Consider the following 18,409-nt stretch of genomic DNA (forward strand, 5'->3'; position numbering starts at 1 on the left):
AGACTTTACATCTAGAGCCAATCACGGCCTGGGGTTTCTTTGCTAACTGCGTTTGTTTGACTTTCCCAAAGTTTAATTGTTTCCACTTGGACTTTTTTTTGGAAATGACTGTTTCCAAATAAAATTGTAATTTTCAGCTGACCAGAGTATCTGCTTGAGGGCACTGCTGTGACCTCCACGTGGTGAAGCTGCTGCGGTGCTGGCTCCGGGGTGGGGATGGAGGTGCCCACACGTCACTCGGGGTCACCCTGGGGTCACTCTGGGGTCACCCACAGCACAGTGATATTAAGTGTGTGCTGGGGCACTTCTGCATCCCTGCGTGAAACTGGAGAAGCTCGGGGCCGGATTTAGAAAGCAGTTTGAGAGTAACTGGTATTTAATGCAGTGCAGTTGTCTTTTGAGCCAAGGGCCTTGGACTCACCCTTTCATTGAGGAGGGAGCCTTCCCGAGGGCAGCCATCACAGGCGGGCTCTTTCAGCAGAAAGTCTGAGTCATCCAGAGAGAGACCTGTGATTAGTGGGTTACATGTGACAACTTTGCAGATCCTTATCCCACGAAAAGAGCTGCCTCTCACTAAACAGGAGATGCTCCAGAGGAGATGCAACCATCGAAAGAACAATGAACCTGACCCTCCAGGTCTCTTGTCCACTTATTTCTCCCTCTCGCTGAATATTTTAGGTTATGACTCCAATCATGAGAACTTCCTTAATGATGGGCAAAGGGAGAAGAGACAAAACCCCAGTAGCTTTCAAAGAATAACTAGTATCCCCAGTTGAAATCTCATGGCCAGCATCATAGCAGTAAGACAGATGCAGCCACTATACCCAGGCCCTGTATGGGGTCACTTGTACATTTATTATTTTATTAAATCCTTAGATTGTACTGTGAGGCTGAATTAATAGTCCCATTTCACAGATGAAGAAAATAAGGCCAAGGGAGTACAATAAATTGCACAAGGGCATCCTGCCTGGCCATGACAGAGCGGACATGGGTGCCCAGGTCTGTCTCTTCCCAATCTCTTTTCTTTTATTCTTACCTTTTGAATTTTCAACTCATGGAGCTGCGAGGAACAGGAGAGAACCAACAAGTTACCTGTGAGGAGATTGGGCTCATGTCCAGTTGGTAGGAAATCCAGTGCTCTTTCTCCAAAACAGAACTGGCTTGTTTGGCCAAGTCCAGTATGTGGCTCCGGGAAAGATTCTGGTCATCTCCGTGTCTATTTCTGTAAAATTGGGGTGATGGTATTACTTAGCTCGTAGGGTCACTGGAAAATTCCCATTAAGCTATTAGTATAGTGAGCGTTCATCATACAGTGAGAACTCCAGGCATGCTGGCTATTATTTATTTTTATTATTATTATTTTTTGCGGTACACGGGCCTCTCACTGCTGTGGCCTCTCCCGTTGCGGAGCACAGGCTCCGGACGCACAGGCTCAGCGGCCATGGCTCACAGGCCCAGCCGCTCGGCGGCATGTGGGATCCTCCCGGACCGGGGCACGAACCCGTGTCCCTTGCATCGGCAGGCGGACTCTCAACCACTGCGCCACCAGGGAAGCCCAAGCATTTGGTTTTAAACACAACACTGCTTCATGTATCATAGGCAGATTGTTCTTATATTTGTATTCCTCCCTGGTTTTCCTGCATCAATTTGCTGAATAAGCAGCAAGGTGATGCCACCACGGTTTCTATCATCTTGCCCCATGTCCCCTCCTCCACCTCACCTGGGAGGTGCCGGCATGCCCCCCTGAGGTTGGAACCCAGGCAGCCTGGTTCCAGAGCATCTCTGCTCCCAACTCCTACTTCATGCCGGTTCTTCACCCACCTCCCTCTCTCCCCACCGCTTTCTTTTCCTCCTTCCTCTGGTGGTGTCTTCATTTCGCGTCCTGCTGCCACTGTAGTCCACTCTCTAGGCATAAGGTGGGCGAGAGAGTGGTAGAGGGAGAGCTGCAATAAAGTTTCTGAGCAGGACCCTTGGACTAGTCACACTGGCAGGTATTTTATCTACTCTTTCTTCTTAGAGCTTTATAGCAACCTACTGTGGTGGGATTGCTGTCCCCATTTTGTGAAGGAGCCCGCTTGATCTAAAACAGTGCTTCAGAGCAGAGGACCCCCCTGACCCCAGATGTCTGTCAACTGAAAAAAATTGCACAACGTGAAAGTCTTGAGTTAAGTGGTTTGGGGCAAAATGTAGACCATAGCCTGGGAGATAGCCTATCAGAGAGCTTGGACGAACTGCTCCAAAGAGGTCAGAGGGGAGGTCTTAAATATGTGCTATTGGTGAAGGGGGTTCGTGGAGTCAAAGCACACACTTTGGCAGAAGTGTGTCACTTCGCTAGTCATGAAGAGCAGATGTCACCGTTAATGATTTTAGTGCTTTTCTAGATATGAGAAGATGCAAGAAATTGGGCTCATAAAATCTTCTCCTGAAACTATCTACCTGGGACACAGAGAGCCTCATTCCTGATCTCTGCCCTGAACTCCTTGCAGGGGGTGTTTGAGGTCAGCGACTTCAGAGGCCGTTGGTTTCCTCCTTGTAGAACCCACTGGTGAGCAACAATTTTCAGTTGGCGTGTCTGTGCCCACTTGTCTGTACTGGCCGTTCTTGGTCCTTTGAGCCTCTCAGGTGAATTACCAGATCTCCAGGTGCTTAAGTTTCTTCATTGTTATTTTTATTATAAACCCACAGACTGTCAGAGAAGTCATTTATTGAATATAATTTATTCTATGCGGCCCAATATCCAAAAGATAGAGTGAAAAGTTGTCCTCCACTGCTTTTCCCAGCCCACAATCAGTAACAACAGTTTCTTAGCATTGACCTTCTACCTTTCATTCAATTTGCCCCTCTATTTATTATGCATTCTTATTGCTGGCATCAGAGCCTGAATTTCCTGATCGCTTATTCTAGAATTCCTTTGACCTCTTCTCATCTCCTCTTTGCATCCCTTTATCAGCCCAGCTTTGCTGACTAGTTCCTTGTCGACCCTCATGATTTTTCTCCTAAGGCCTCCCGCCATCATCGTAGGACCCAGCAGGTAGCTCTGAGCATCACAGATGCTGATGCTGCCTACAGAGAGGATAATTGAATGATGGAAGGAGTGATGCAGACTAGGAAAGGCTGTGCGGTGACCACAGCCCTCCTCCTCTAATTCCCAAGAGTGATGCTCCGTTTGAATTGGGATTTGTCAGGGAAGCTACGAGCAAACCAGGGGGCTCTCCCTCTGACCAGCTCCCATCATGGAACTTTGGAATTGCTCCCTGAGACTAAAGCCTAGAGGTGGGATGCAACCACGGGTAGGCACACGCAGGGAGAGAAGTGTCCTTCCTTGCCGCACCTTCGTGGAGCCCCGTCCGTGGACGCTGTCCTGGGTGCTGTCCTGGGCACTGTGCGTGCGAAGATGAGCTGAGAGCCTCTGCCCATCACTCAGTGGTGGGGGACAGTCGTGGACCCGCCGGTGTGAGGATGCCATGGCGAGTTCAAACCAAGCTAGATGGCAGGGAACAGCTTGCCAGAGGAAGCTGCGTCTAATCCGGGAAAGATTTTTAAAAACATTCATTTGAGGGTGAATTTTCCTCCAGGATTCTCCCTGGTTTATATTTTCCTACCTCAAAGAAGTCCTAGCTCCAGGAACATCCCATTCAAGAGGCAGTAAATTGTGCCCAAGAACATGGACAGTGAGGCCAAATGCCTTGGTTCTAGTCCTGGCTCCTGTACTAGTAAACTGTGTGACTTCAGATGAGTGACTTAACCTCTCTGGGCCCTCAGTTTCCTTTCTGTAAACTGGAGATCAGGTTGTTGGAGGGTTAAAGTGAGTTGATACAGGTAAGCATTTAAAACAGTGCCTGGCACAGGGTTCAGTACAAAGTGTTTCTAATATTATGATTTATATATTTGGTCTTTGTCCCCATTCAGGGCACAGAGCTCATTAAAACCTTGAAATTTCTTAAGTGAAGAGAGCTGCCTTTTGTTATGCTAATGAGGCGAATTTTGGAAAGCCCCTAAGTAACCTAAGGAAGGGGGCTGGTTGCCAGTGGAATGGATTTTGTGATTAGGGGGTTGGAGCTTTCAGTCTCCCTCCCTAAACCACCCGAAATCCCCACCTCCAGGAAAGGAGCTGGAGATTGAATTCAGTGACCCATGGCCAGTGATTTAATCAACCAAGTGCAAGTAATGAGGCCTCCATAAAAACTCTAGAGGATTGGGTTTGGAGAATTTCCAGGTTGGTGGAGATTCGGGGAGGGTGGAGCTCCTGGAGAGGGCATGGAAGCTCTCCACCCCTGCCCCAGAACTTGTCCTTGACCCATAACTTGTCCTAAGCATCTCTCCCACCTGGCAGTTCCTTCTTTTTTCTTAATTAAAAAAAAAATGTTTTATTGGAGTACAGTTGATTTACAATGTTGTGTTAGTTTCAGGTGTACAGCAAAGTGAATCAGTTATACACGTACAGATAGGTCATTACAGAGTATTGAGTAGAGTTCTCTGTGCTATACAGGAGGTCCTTATTCGTTGTCTATCTTATATACAGGAGTGTGTATGTCAATCCCAATCTCCCAATATATCCTTCCGCTCCTTAACTCCTGGTAACCATAAATTTGTTTTCTACATCTCTGTAACTCTACTTCTGTTTTGTAGATAAGTTCATTGGTACCCTTTTTTCTAGATTCCACATATAAGCCGTATCATTTGATCCTTTTGTAGTAAACCGGTCATCTAGTGAGTAAAATGTTTCTCTGAGTTCTGTGAGCCATTCTAGCAAATTAATCAAACCCAAGGTGGGGTTGTTGGAACCTCTCAACTATGGCTGGTGGGTTAGAAGCCCAGGTGACAGCCCGGACCTGTGATGGGCATCTGAAGCAGGGTGGGGGGTAGGCTGTCCTGGGGGGCTGAGCCCTCAACCTGTGGGATCCGACCCCGTCTCTAAGTAGATGGTGTCCAATTGAGTTAACTGCTTGATGGTGTGAGAAAGAAGCACACACGTTGGAGCCTGTGTCAGGGTCGGTGTGTTATTTATAGAAGTCCACCTCCATGAGTGCCTGAGAGCCACAGAGCCTTCCTTACAGCCTAAGCCATGCCCCATCTGTCTGGACTTGGCGGTCTCAGCTTTTCTGTGAGAAGCGCTGCACACAGGCCTGAACAGACTCTCTCTCTGGGGGAGTGTTGGGCAAGGTTTTTCTTGTCCTCTTTTTATCTCCTTATTTACCTTCATTTTTTGCAGGTTCCTAGGAAAGGAGAGAGGCTGCAGATACCTTTACAAGTAGACAGTGTCCTCTGGCCAAGAATGTGGGTATATACAAGGGAGGCGTGAACTCAACGAGTGTGATCTTGAGCAAGTGATTCCATCCTTTTGTGCCTCCGCTTCCTCATGTGTAAAATGGGAATGTTTAGTCTGACCCCAGAGGGTGTTTCGGGTTTTTTTTTTGCGGTACGCGGGCCTCCCACCGCCGTGGCCTCTCCCGCCGCGGGGCACAGGCTCCGGACGCGCAGGCTCAGCGGCCATGGCTCACGGGCCCAGCCGCTCCGCGGCATGTGGGATCTCCCAGACCGGGGCACGAACCCGTGTCCCCTGCATCGGCAGGCGGACTTCCAACCACTGCGCCACCAGGGAAGCCCCCAGAGGATGTTTTTGTGGAGACTCTGAAATCAGACACACAGACGCCGACACCTAGTAAGTGAGGAATCAGAGTCCCGTTGCCCTTCCCGGGTTCGAGGGGAGGTTCCACGCAAGATGGACCATCTGGTTGGTGTCTGTCGGCCTGGAAATGGGGATCAGGCCTCAACCCCAGATGGACACTAGGCGCACCACCCTCCTAGCAGCAACAGGGAAGCACCCACCCGGCCCAGGGCCCAGGCATCTTCCTTCTGGCCCGACTCTCATCAAAGCCGCTGGAGGTCTGCCTGGTGAGTTTCTCCCCAGATCACAGCTGCCATGGGTCATCAGTTACGGTACTGGCTGTGGAGCCCGCGGTGGGGGTGTGTGTGTGTGTGTGTGTGTGTGTGTGATGCAACACACACAATAGCTTGGGTTGGCGCTTGGACCAGGTTGGGCAGTGGGAGGGACTGGAAGAAATGACGGGCAGAGGGCAGCCCAGGGTTGGCCCCAGCAAACAAGGACGTGCGGGGGGTCAGGTGTTCACCAACAGAGAAGCCAAATTTGACTCCTAAGCTTTCCCAGCTGGGACACACCTTTACCTCCCCGTGCCTGGGGTTTCCAGCTGTGCGCTCCTGTTAACCAGAAGCCTGAAAGATCTGCTCCTTGGGCCCGTATAAATAATTCAGAGACGCGCTCAGGCAGTGCAGGGTTGCAGAGGGACACTTCAACCGTAGGTCATTGGAAGTCCTCAAATCTGTTTCAGAAACACTGGTTTGGTTCATTGTCTTGTGGTTGAAGAAACAGACTAATTGAAGTCTGAGGGGTACAAGTAGGTTTTCCAGCAGCCTGCGCTGTGAGCCCCTGGAGGGTGGTTAGAACTAACTCCAGTTCACAAGGGCAGCAAGAAGAACGGATCCCCGCTGGTTACCACGTCGTCCTTCCTTTGTCAGGAGGTAGGGTTGAGCAGCTATGGACATGGATTTGGAAAAGAAACACTTCTCGGGAGAAAAGCAAACTCTAAGCCGGGGACTCCAGACAGCCAAGAGAGTTTCCTAGTTCAGTGGTTTTCAAGAGACTCTTCCGCCCCAAAGAGCACGCCTGCATGCGTTCTCAAGGGTGTGTCACGTGTGTCGGGCTTTGGTGTGGAAAAAAAAATCTGCTCAGGGTCATGTGAGCAGTGCCACGAGCTGGCCGTTTGGAAGAGGTGGTGAGCAGCTAGTCTGTTCCCCCGTGGCTTCCTCAATGATTATGTAAAACTGAACGGTCTCTGGCAGAACCTGTCCTGCGGGCCCGGCCCTGTCACATCACACCCAGGTGATGGGTCAGAGACAGACCCATTGGTTGTGTCCCCAGGCTGTGGTTTGCCCCAGTTCCCTCCTGCTCACCTGGGATCACGTAAGTGAGCGTTATACTAGCAGCACGGGAGAAAACGGAGAGCTCACGAAATCCAGCTACTTTATTTCAAAGTTTAGTCCTGTTTGTTTGAGACAGAGTTCCCTTGAGTTTGAATCTTTCATTTATTTATTCGTCATTCATTCATTCATGAAAAAAAATTACTGAGCAGTACTTTTTCTCAGAAACTGCTCTTTCTGTAACAGGGAAGAGCCACATCTGACTCCATGTTGGCTCTGTTTCTTTTACTTTAATCTTTGCTTTCTGCTGCTTTTGTTGCCTAAAAGGATACTGTTTATACACAATGGCCTGCCTCGGGGAACCCTGCCCCTCTGCCTGAAGGTTAAACCAAAGTGCGTTTGTTCAGGGAAGCATCCAGACCCTGTCCACCTGCGAATGGCTGCAAGAAAGAAGAAATGAACACATCCCCTCCCCGAGGCTGGCCATTCCAGGGGATATTTGCAAATCTTAGGGCCTTATTTACTTTACCTCCTCATCTCCTCCCCCTCTCTGTGCTATAAAAGAAACTGGCATCCAAACCCCGAAAAGATGGTTATTTTGAGACACTAGTCTGCCATCTTCTCGGTCTGCCCAGCACCTCGTCTCCAGTTTATTAGCCTGTCGTGCACCCAGCAGAGCAAACTTGGACTCGGTAACATTTCCACTGTGCCAGACTGATCCTCTCAGAAGCAGCAAATCACTGAGCTGGTCTTCAGTGAACTGACATCTACTGGTCACAACTGATGTTTGCTTTTATAGTTTAAAAGGTCTGGAGGTTAAACGGCCTTAAAATGCCTTTTCCTGTCCTGCAGGTGTACTAGCACCAGATGGTGAAAGTCAGTCCTCTGGGCGTTTGCTTCACGTTGGCATGGAGGTGATAGGAGGGGAAGATTGCACAGCCTCAGGGGGGCCAGGCTGGGTGGTTCCTTGAAGAGATCATGGCTGAGGAACAGGGGTGGGTGTGGGTGTGTGATTGCTGTTAGCTCTGAACTGCTAAGTGTCATTTACCTGCAGGCCACTGAAAAGAAAGTTTACGTAGTTTTAGAGATAGAAGTCTGGAGCCTGGGGGAAAGATTGGAGGGAGATACGTATGTAGGAGCCATGGGCAGGTAGGTGGGAACAGCGGCTATGAAATATGGCCCATCCTCTACCCTGTTGTTCTTCAGGCTGAGAAGAATGTTCAGACTTTTTAAATGGAAAAGAATTTCCTTAAAGAAGCATCTTTGCTGCGTCCTAAATCAATAAAATGCTACCGCTTACTTCTCTTTGTTAAATTTTCTGACCTCCGCTTAGGTCATCTTCCTGGCCTTTCTTTTTTTTTTATTTTTTTATTTTTATTTTTATTTTTTTATTAGTTTCTGCTTTATAACAAAGTGAATCAGTCGTACATATATATCTGTTCCCACATCCCTTCCCTCATACATCTCCCTCCCTCCCACCCTCCCCATCCCACCCCTCCAGGCGGTCAAAGAAACAAAAAAATGTCATGAAGAACCTAGGGGTAAAACGGGAATAAAGACACAGACCTACTTGAGAATGGACTTGAGGATATGGGGAGGGGGAAGGGTAAGTTGTGGCCTTTCTGAAATTATAAGCAGCTAATGATCGAGGATGTCAGTCCTGAGAGAGTCGGGAGATCCCATGTTTAATCTCCTGTCCTGAGTTTCAGATCTTTTTTCCCTTCCTTTAAGGAGTGAAGTATAAAAACTTCTTCCCTTCTGTCTCTTTTTTTTAGCTTTTTTTTTTTTTTTTCTGCGGTATGCGGGCCTCTCACTGCTGTGGCCTCTCCCGTTGCGGAGCACAGGCTCCGGACGCGCAGGCTCAGCGGCCATGGCTCACGGGCCCAGGCGCTCCGCGGCATGCGGGATCTTCCCGGACCGGGACACGAACCCGTGTCCCCTGCATCGGCAGGTGGACTCTCAACCACTGCACCACCAGGGAAGGCCAGCTTTTCTTTTTTTTTAATTGAAGTATAGTTGATTAACAATGTTGTGTAGTTTCAGGTGTACAGCAGTGATTCAGTTATATATATTTTTTTCCAGATTCTTTTCCCATATACAAAATGTTGAGTATAGCTTCCTGCTATAAAGTAAGTCCCTGTCGGTTATCTATGTTATACATAGTAGTGTGTATATGTTAATCCCAAACTTCTGATTTTTCTCTCCACCCCCCCTTCCCCCTTTGGTAACCATAACTTTGTTTTCTATGTCTGTGGGTCTGTTTCTGTTTGGTAAATAAGTTCATTTGTATCATTTTTTTTAGATTCCAAATATAAGCAATATCATATGCTATTTGTCTTTTTCTGGCTCTGTCATTCTGGAGACTGCTAGGTAACTGCTGGGTTTCTTATTTCTTAGTTAATTTCTTTTAATAGTCAAAGAAAGTGGTTGCCAAGGAACTGCTCTATGACAACTTAACGTGCCAGTGCCCTTTCATACAAAATGGAAAATTAACGGGATTCATTATTTAATTTCCTGTGTCAGGTTGATGAATACAATGTGTGTGTGTGTGTGTGTGTGTGTGTGTGTGTGTGTTATTCTCTGTACCTTTCTAGCATCTGATGTACAGTGAAGATCATTTCTGCTGTACTGTGCTGTGACTCTGAACTTACAATGTTTTTTTTTAATAGATCTTTATTGGAGTGTAATTGCTTCACAATACTGTGTTAATTTCTGTGGCAGAACAAAGCGAATCAGCCATACGCATACACCAATGCTTTTTTACATGTGTAGAGTCAGTACTTAGTTAGGCTTTTTTTTTAAGGAACTGGGTTTATGGCAAGCTCAAGCAATAAGGATTAATTAAAAAGATACACAAGACAATCAGGAAGACATAGATCTTCTATTAGTCCACTAAGGCTGCCATAACAAGATGCCACAAGCTGGGTGTCTTCAACAACAGAAATGTATTTTCTCACAGCTCTGGAGGCTGGAGCCTTTCTTCCTGGCTTGTGGCCAATCACTTGCTGTGTCCTCACAATGGCCTTTGCTCTGTGTGCACTCCTGGTGTCTCTTCCTTTTCCTTATAAAGACACCAGTCCTATTGGATTAATGGCCCCACCCTTAAGACCTCATTTTAACTTAATCACCTCTTTACAGACACTATTTCCAAATCCAGTAACATTCTGCAATTAAGACTTTATGAATTTTCTAAAATTTATTTATTTTATTTATTTATTTTTGACGACGTTGGGTCTTCGTTGCTGCACGTGGGCTTTCTCTAGTCGCGGCGATCAGGGGCTACTCTTCGTTGCAGTGTGCTGGCTTCTCACTGCAGTGGCTTCTCTTGTTGTGAAGCACGGGCTCTAGGGGCACGGGCTTCAGTAGTTGTGGTGAGCAGGCTCAGTATTTGTGGCGCATGGGCTTAGTTGCTCCGCTGCATGATCAGGGCTTGAACCCGTGTCCCCTGCATTGACAGGTGGATTCTTAACCACTGAGCCACCAGGGAAGCCCAAGACTTCAACATATGAATTTTGAGGGACATAGTTCAGCCCATAGAAGACACCGCAGTAACCCAGGAATAGGAAGTGCTTTACGAGGGGTCTCACAAAGGCTGTAACTAGAACCTAGCTGGTTTTAGTGATTTCAGGTCTTATCTTACAGTCAGGATGGACCAGGTTATGTTCTGGTAATAAACATCCCTCCAAACCTCAGTGGCCTACAGCAACAAAGGTATATTTCTTACTTACACTTCTTGTCTTCTATTGGCCAACAGAGCCCTCTATCTTCTATTCTATTCTATTCTATTCTATTCTATTCTATTCTATTCCATTCCATTCCATTCCATTCTATTCTTCAGGATCTGGGCTTATAGAGCAGCCATTGTATTGAGCACTGCCGGTCTCTGTGCCAGAGGGAAGGAGAGGAGATTCATGGAAAGCCCCACCTCGGCAAACAAATGCCCAATCCCGTAAAGGACATATTGCTTCTGCTCAAAACTCATTTAAACACAAAATTTGGCCAGGCAGAGTCACATGGTAGAGGCTGGACATGCAGTCCTATCAGATGCCTTGAAGGAAAAGAAATACTGGGTGAACAGTGCTAATAACTATCATATTCTTACTCCAGAGCCCCTCCATAGATGCAACTTGGCCACTTGCTCAGACTCTGCTGCATTTTTGTAGATCTTTGCATTTCTCTTCCCTCTCCAAGTAGCTTCCACATAATCTCCTCCATCATCTGTCCCCTACTCCTTAGTTTTTATTATTCACAGTTTTTTGGTGCTCATAACCCATCCCTCCTTATGGCCTCTCATAATCTCTTAATCTGCCTCATTAGACTTCTCTGTTCAGCCACACCTGGTCCATTATCTCTATACTTCTCCGAAGACATGGTTGCTACAGCTCATAACTGAACAGAGGGTTTCACCTCAAGCTACTTCATGGTCCCTAGTCTATGAACACATTCCTCAAGGCTCTGTCGACTCCTGTTCTTGAATGAGAGGTCTCTGGTTGAAAGTACTGTAGCCACACAAGGCTCCTCCTCCTCAGATGCTTTGTCATAGATGTTACCCTTACAAGGAGCCATGAGCATGGTGGGGACTTTGGTTATCAAGTCTAGGGGGATTGGTAGCCAAAAGTATGCAATCAGTTATCATTAAGCTATCAGCTTTCAGTGTCAAAGAAATCCAGGAGATTTAATATTGTGAAGAGCTTTTTCACTCCAGTTCTTAAGGATAGTTAAAAGTCAGTACGTTTAATGAACCTACATGGTTATAAGTTTTCTTTATTTATGTGAAGTGGTATAATGTTAACCCAGAGCGTACTGTAAAAAGTTAAGAATGTTATATTGTAGAGTGCCAGTGAACATAATGCAAAGAGGTATGGCCAATAATAAAATTATAAAAGAATTCTAAAAAGTATTCAAATAATCAAAATGAATTCAGGAAAAGAACAAAACCAGAGGAGGAAAAGAGAAAACAGGTAATAAAATGGTAGATCTAAATCCAAGCATGACAATAATTATACTAAATCTTAGTAGACTAAACACTCCAATTAAAGGTCAGAGATTATCAGAATTGATTATAAAGCAAGACCCAAGTACATCCTATTTGCAGAAAACACAACTATAAAGAGGCAGATAAGCTGAAAATAAATGGATGCAAAACTATACCAGACATATGGTAGACCAGGCATTAGAATGCTGGTGTGGTTATATTAATGTCAATTAAAATAAACGCAAAGGTAGAAAACTTTACAAAGATAAAGAGGGATGTTTCATAATGACAGAAAAATGTCAATTCATCAAGAACACCTAACAGTTATGCATGTGTGTGCACGCAGTAGTAGGGCCATGAAGTAAAAATGGACAAATTTAAAGGAAGGAAATGACAATTCCACAATCACAGCAAGAGTTTTAATACTTTTCATTTAGAAAATGATAGAACAAATAGGCAAAATGGCATCAACACACTGAGGAACTGAGCACTATCAACCACCTTCTTCTAACTGGTATTCATAGAGCGCTGCGCCCAGCAACTACACCCCATCCTTTTTTTTTTTTTTTTTTACTGTACGCGGGCCTCTCACTGCCGTGGCCTCTCCCATTGTGGAGCACAGGCTCCGGACGCGCAGGCTCAGCGGCCAGGGCTCACGGGCCCAGCCGCTCCGCGGCATGTGGGATCCTCACGGACTGGGGCACAAACCCATGTCGCCTGCATGGGCAGGCGGACTCTCAACCACTGCGCCACCAGGGAAGCCCTTGTTATGTAATTTTTGTGGTGTATTATTTAACTAGACACAAAGATAAGAATCTGTGTGTAAGTTGTTTCTCATTTCTAATTCATGTTTACTTTTTTTTTTCATTTTCTTTTTGTCTAGGTCTTATATAACATATTAATCGCCTTCACAAAGATGCATAAATTTGAAGACATAGAACCTGTGGACATTTTGGCTGGATGTGCCCGATTCATTATCGTGGGGTGCGGGGGAGTATTTTTCGGCGTCATTTTTGGATTCATTTCTGCGTTTATCACACGTTTCACTCAGAACATCTCAGCGATTGAACCCCTCATCGTCTTCATGTTCAGCTACTTGTCCTACTTAGTGGCTGAGACGCTCTATCTCTCTGGCATCCTGGCGTGAGTACAAACCAAGGACCAACTCTCACCCAATAAAAGAGAGTTTAGCACCGCATCTTGTGGACCAGGCTTTGAGAAAGGCCTGACTCCTAATGCTAAATCTTCAAAAGCGTTTCAGGATTCAGGTTTTTTGAACTTTTGTAAAATCCAATTCAGGTCCTTTGCCAAACAAATGTTCTCTCCAGCATTTGCTTTTGCCCTGTTCTGGTGATTTTCCTGCATAGCAATTATAAGGTCAATTTATAACTCTCAGAAAAGCTGGTGCAGAGAAGAGCTGGGGGAGGTTCAAGGTTAAAGTCTCACTTCAGTCGTTATTTTTTTCCTTGAAAAATGCATTATTTTAAGTTAAAGGGAAGCGTGCCATGAGCTACTATCATTCCTGGGCTCTGCCTTCTGCTATTTCCCTCAAATCACATCACAGCTCCAGGACTGGTCAGTGTGGGGTGAAACTAGGTAGATGGGATAAGACTAGAAATTCAGATTTTTTTTCCTAATGAAAATATTTTTGAAATGTTTATCCTTGTGTAGATCTTGGAGTGAGGCTTCTCAACTTGGCTTATTCTATCTGATCGTGTTGCCTTCTTTATGACATCATCCTCATACCCAGCCACTTGGGCACAATGTTATTGTATAGAAATATTTATCTTAATTAAATACAGTAGTGTAAAGTCTAGGCACTCATCATTTTCCCACCTTAAAAGTGAGCAAACTACTAAGACAAGGCAAAGTCCTTTCTTTCCCATCCAGACTTGCTAAGTGGCTCTAGAACAAAACATTTTAAAGGAAAAATTTCTCATTAAAATTTTGTAGGAAACATTACAACATGAGGGGGTCTCACTGAAGTATTCTTTCTAGGTAACTGCACTGGGTTATTTTGGTTTAAGGCAGGTGAGGTAGAGAGTATGAGGTGGGGCTGACAAAGCTCATGATGGGGGTGGAGGGAGCAAAATAAAAACAGTCCTGCTTCTGGCTCGTGCGTGAATTGTGTGCCATTTTGTTGCGGGAAAACCATGTCATGCCCACCTTCCCTACCACACTCAACTTGTGCAGATCCCTTAGGGAGGAAGAAGAGGAAGAAAGAAAATCTCAGGAAAAATCTGCAGCCAGAAAGAGGACTGGAGAAGATGTTCTCTCTGGATAAAAACGTCTCTGTGCCATCACCAATAGGGAGGACTTTCCAATGAGGGGCAAGGTCTTGTGGCTTCTCCCTGAGACTCTTTTCCTTTTACAGAATCACAGCCTGTGCAGTGACAATGAAAAAGTATGTCGAAGAAAATGTGTCCCAGACATCCTACACGACCATCAAGTATTTCATGAAGATGCTGAGCAGCGTCAGTGAGACCCTGATCTTCATCTTCATGGGCGTGTCCACCATTGGGAAGAACCACGAGTGGAATTGGGCCTTCATCTGCTTCACCCTGGCCTTCTGCCAGATCTGGAGAGCCATCAGTAAGACACAGCAGGGCCCGGAGAGTCCCACCTGCTTCGTTTTTTATTTTTCTTATTCCTTCCTGCAAGGCTAAAGCATAAGCAATGAGGTGATGCCAACTGGTTTTACTGGTTAGGGGGGTTTGGGTACCTTGTAGTGACCAGGAATGTTCTCCGTTTGCTTCCTCAATCAGTTCAGAATAATTACTGGCCAATAAGGTTCTGCACTGAAGCAAGGCTGAAGCAGGAGCACTTTTTTTTAATTGAGAGAAAACTTTCACATCTACACATTTAAATATAACTCGGTACATTCATCCCTTGCTCTTCACTTCTTTGCCAACTTATGAGTTCTTGCACCTTAAATCAGATATAGATTCTAAACTGCGGGCTTTCTTTTATACTTTTGTTACAGGAAAAGTGAGATCTCACAAACTGTAGTCTTTGTAAGGCAAGTACTGTTAGAAAACAGTCTCCTAAGTATTACAGGTGGTTTTAGTCAAGGGTTGAGTGTGATATATAGAAAACAAAGGAAGTGAATCTCTATTTTTGAAAAGTGCTTAGTAAAGGCAACTCTACAATGTAAGTGGTATCACCCCTATAAACTATGCCTAATTTAAAAACACGAGGTGTCTTGACTAATGGCTTTTAATTTAACTTGTATATTTATGTTTCTGGAGCTAGAAAGAACACTCCAGTACTGAACTACAAGATATGCTTTACCTTTTGATTAGAAGTGATTATATTTTTAAATGACTTTAACCAATATTTGAAGCATTTTTTACATGACTTTGACCAGTATTTTCAAGCCAATTGCTCAAAGAGAAATTAGGAGAAATGGCTCAGAACTCATCTTGAACATATCCCTTCTAAATTTAGAATGGTTTTTAGGATTTAGGCAAGAATAACAAGAATGTAGAAATATTAAAAATATTCATATAAATAACTCTGAACATATGTGCCTATTGGGTCTCCAGGGGAGAAAAGAATTAAGGATTCTGTGATATAAATGTCTAATCTCACAAGTCCTATCAGTATTACTAACTAGCTATTTGACCTTGGGCAGATAGTTAACTACGCAAAATCTTCTTCCCCAACCACAAAATGGTGGGTCTGGACAAATTTCGTAGGTCCCTTTCAGTTCTAATACTGTAGGGATCTACAGGAGGGTAGGGTGAATGTCAAGAGGCACCACCTCAGAGCTTCCACCCAGCCAACAAGCATAGAAACCAGCTGGGAGATTAATGCTGGGGAGACCTCACGGTGCTTCACCCTTGGTGACCAGCCACCCAGCTCCTTCATTTTCCATCTGAGGGAAATGATGTAACAGTTCCCAGGAGAATGACTTGGCCACGTCACAGCAAGGGACAGAGTCAGGTGTCGGAGTCCAGCTCTCCCACTCCTGCCTGACTCATCGTAGCTAAGAATAGTTCACACTCATGAAGGCTTATAACATGTTATTCATAGATATTAAATTATTAAACCTTATGTCCACCTTCTGGTGTAAGTACTCAGTACCTCCAGAAAGCAGGTGAGAAGACTGCGTACATGAAAGGATTGACTTTTGCCCAAGATCATAGGACTAGCCCGTGGAGGAGCCGGGACAAACAAAACAAAATGAGAAAAATTAAATTTTACTGTCTCCTGCACTGTCAGTGTCCCTACTATCAGAGGATGCTAGGAAAGAATAACAAGAATGTAGAAATATTAAAAATATTCATAAAAATAACTCTGAATATATGTGCCTATTGGGTCTCCAGGGGAGAAAAGAATTAAGGGTACTCTGGTATAAATTTATAATGTCACATCAAGTCCTATCACTGTTACTAACTAGCTCTTTGACCTTGGACAGACAGTTAACTACTCAAAAGCTTCTTCCCCAACCACAAAACAGTGGGTGTGGACAAATTTGTTAGGTCCCTTTCAGTTCTAGTACTGTGGGGATCTACAGGGCAGTAGAGTTAATGTCAGTGATGCTTGCTGTGATGTCTGTGCGATTAGAAACCACATGAGGATACCGAGAGGTTTACTGTTCTCCAGGGAAACTTTTGCTTTGATGAGTCAGAGCATCAGTGAAGGGACCTTTCTCACTAGGAACCACTGCATGGGTGGCAGCTCAGCCACATGGGGATGAAAAACCAATGTGGTAGAAAACACCTCTGTGTTTTCAGCAAGCTCTCCTGCCCTCCACCTTTCATTTACTGACAGTAAGAAGCTCCCCCTTGGACCCCTTGCCAACTTCCTTTCTTTTTTGCATTGAGCCTCAAGAAGATCCAAACCAACCACAAAAGATCTGCTCACCTGCACAGACCCCAGGCACTGCGAGGGCTAATCTCACCTTCAAAATCACACACCTCCTCTGCTGAACCAGTGAGAGTATGAGCTGATAAAAATGCTTCTACCCTCCAAGTGATACCCTTGCTTTTCTTAGTTTTGAAAGGCTGAGCCAAATTTATAAAATAGATTAGAAAGTATATACCATTTCTTATATCAAAAGTATCAAGATTTATTACTTTAAATACACACACACACACACACACACGCATGCGCGCACACAGAGGCAGTCTTGCTGGGAAACTACCAGAGAACACTTCTGACTTGAAGCACTGCCGTCTCACAACTACCCAAGAAGTAAAACGTTTTGTAAGCTGTTCTGTTTGGGACAGACTGCCATGGGTGTGATGGAATTAGGTTGCCTTGTTTTGTGGGCACATGCACACGACTTGGGTTCACTAACGCTGCTGTGTCTCCTCATTCGTGACCCTCTGCTCTAATACGTATTTCCCCCCTTCTAGGCGTGTTTGCTCTCTTCTATATCAGTAACCAGTTTCGGACTTTCCCCTTCTCCATCAAGGACCAGTGCATAATTTTCTACAGTGGTGTCCGAGGAGCTGGAAGTTTTTCACTTGCATTTTTGCTTCCTCTGTCTCTTTTTCCTAGGAAGAAAATGTTTGTCACTGCTACTCTAGTAGTTATATATTTTACTGTATTTATTCAGGTTGGTAGATTTCTTTCATATTTGAAATAAGTCGATTCTTCTCAGGATTGTGAATTAAATTAGTAAAATACCAGGAAAGGGACACTTTATCTGATTTTCAGACAAGTGCCCAATACCCAAACTAAATTCCCAAATATTTCTAGGTCATGTTTTTGGTCATCCTGTAACCTCGACATTTTGTGACCTTTTAATTGATAAAACGTATTAATCAAAATATCCCTTTGTACAGGTGAATGATAGCTCGCCTGATGTCTATTGCTGAAAATGAGATAAGAATTGGTACTAAATAGTTTTTATTATAGCTGATATTAGCTCTCAGCAAACTAATGGGAGGTTATTGTAAGGAATGAAACTAAATCCCTGCTTTAAATTATAGACATCAGGCCTATTTTTATTGCAGAGTGTAAAGGTATTAAGTAAGAACTAAAGTAAACACTGGAGCATTTATCCAGGAGAAACTAGTACAAAACAAAGACATTAAAATTGGAAGTTCTAAATTTGCAATAGCTTTGCTCTCTATCCTGACAGTCTTCACTACAACAAAATGCTTTATTTTGTGGTTTATGATCTAGGGAATCACAATTGGACCTCTGGTCAGGTACCTGGATGTTAGAAAGACCAATAAAAAAGAATCCATCAACGAAGAGCTTCATACCCGTGTAAGTTATCTCTTGGTCATAATTAATAAGTTGATAAGTCGTTCCCTCTTTGTCACCTATGGGAGTGATTTAGAACTTTGATGAGGTGTGTATATGTCACTAGACATGGCCTCTTTCCTCTCCAGCTCCACCAACAGTGACTATACTAGTTTCCTGGTGCTGCTGTAGGAAATTATCGTAGACTTAGTAGCTTACATCTTACAGTTATTATCTTACAGTTCTGGAAGTCAGAAGTTCACAATGGGTTTCACTGGGATAAAATCAAGATGT

At 44.7% G+C, this 18,409-nt stretch overlaps 1 protein-coding gene across 1 annotated transcript in view; it reads left to right on the forward strand.

The window, feature by feature from the left end:
• SLC9A4 (solute carrier family 9 member A4) overlaps positions 1-18,409 on the forward strand; it is a gene marked incomplete at both ends in the record, with an annotated part of 51,777 nt that overhangs the window by 10,205 nt on the left and 23,163 nt on the right. Inside the window, 4 exons of the mRNA XM_079720952.1 lie at positions 12,798-13,057; positions 14,289-14,506; positions 17,278-17,480; positions 18,053-18,139. Coding sequence (XP_079577078.1) covers positions 12,798-13,057; positions 14,289-14,506; positions 17,278-17,480; positions 18,053-18,139 — 768 coding nt within the window. The remainder of the gene's footprint in view (positions 1-12,797; positions 13,058-14,288; positions 14,507-17,277; positions 17,481-18,052; positions 18,140-18,409) is intronic.

This window comes from Hyperoodon ampullatus (assembly GCF_949752795.1).
Source record: "Hyperoodon ampullatus genome assembly, chromosome: 15".
Lineage (NCBI taxonomy): Eukaryota > Metazoa > Chordata > Mammalia > Artiodactyla > Ziphiidae > Hyperoodon > Hyperoodon ampullatus.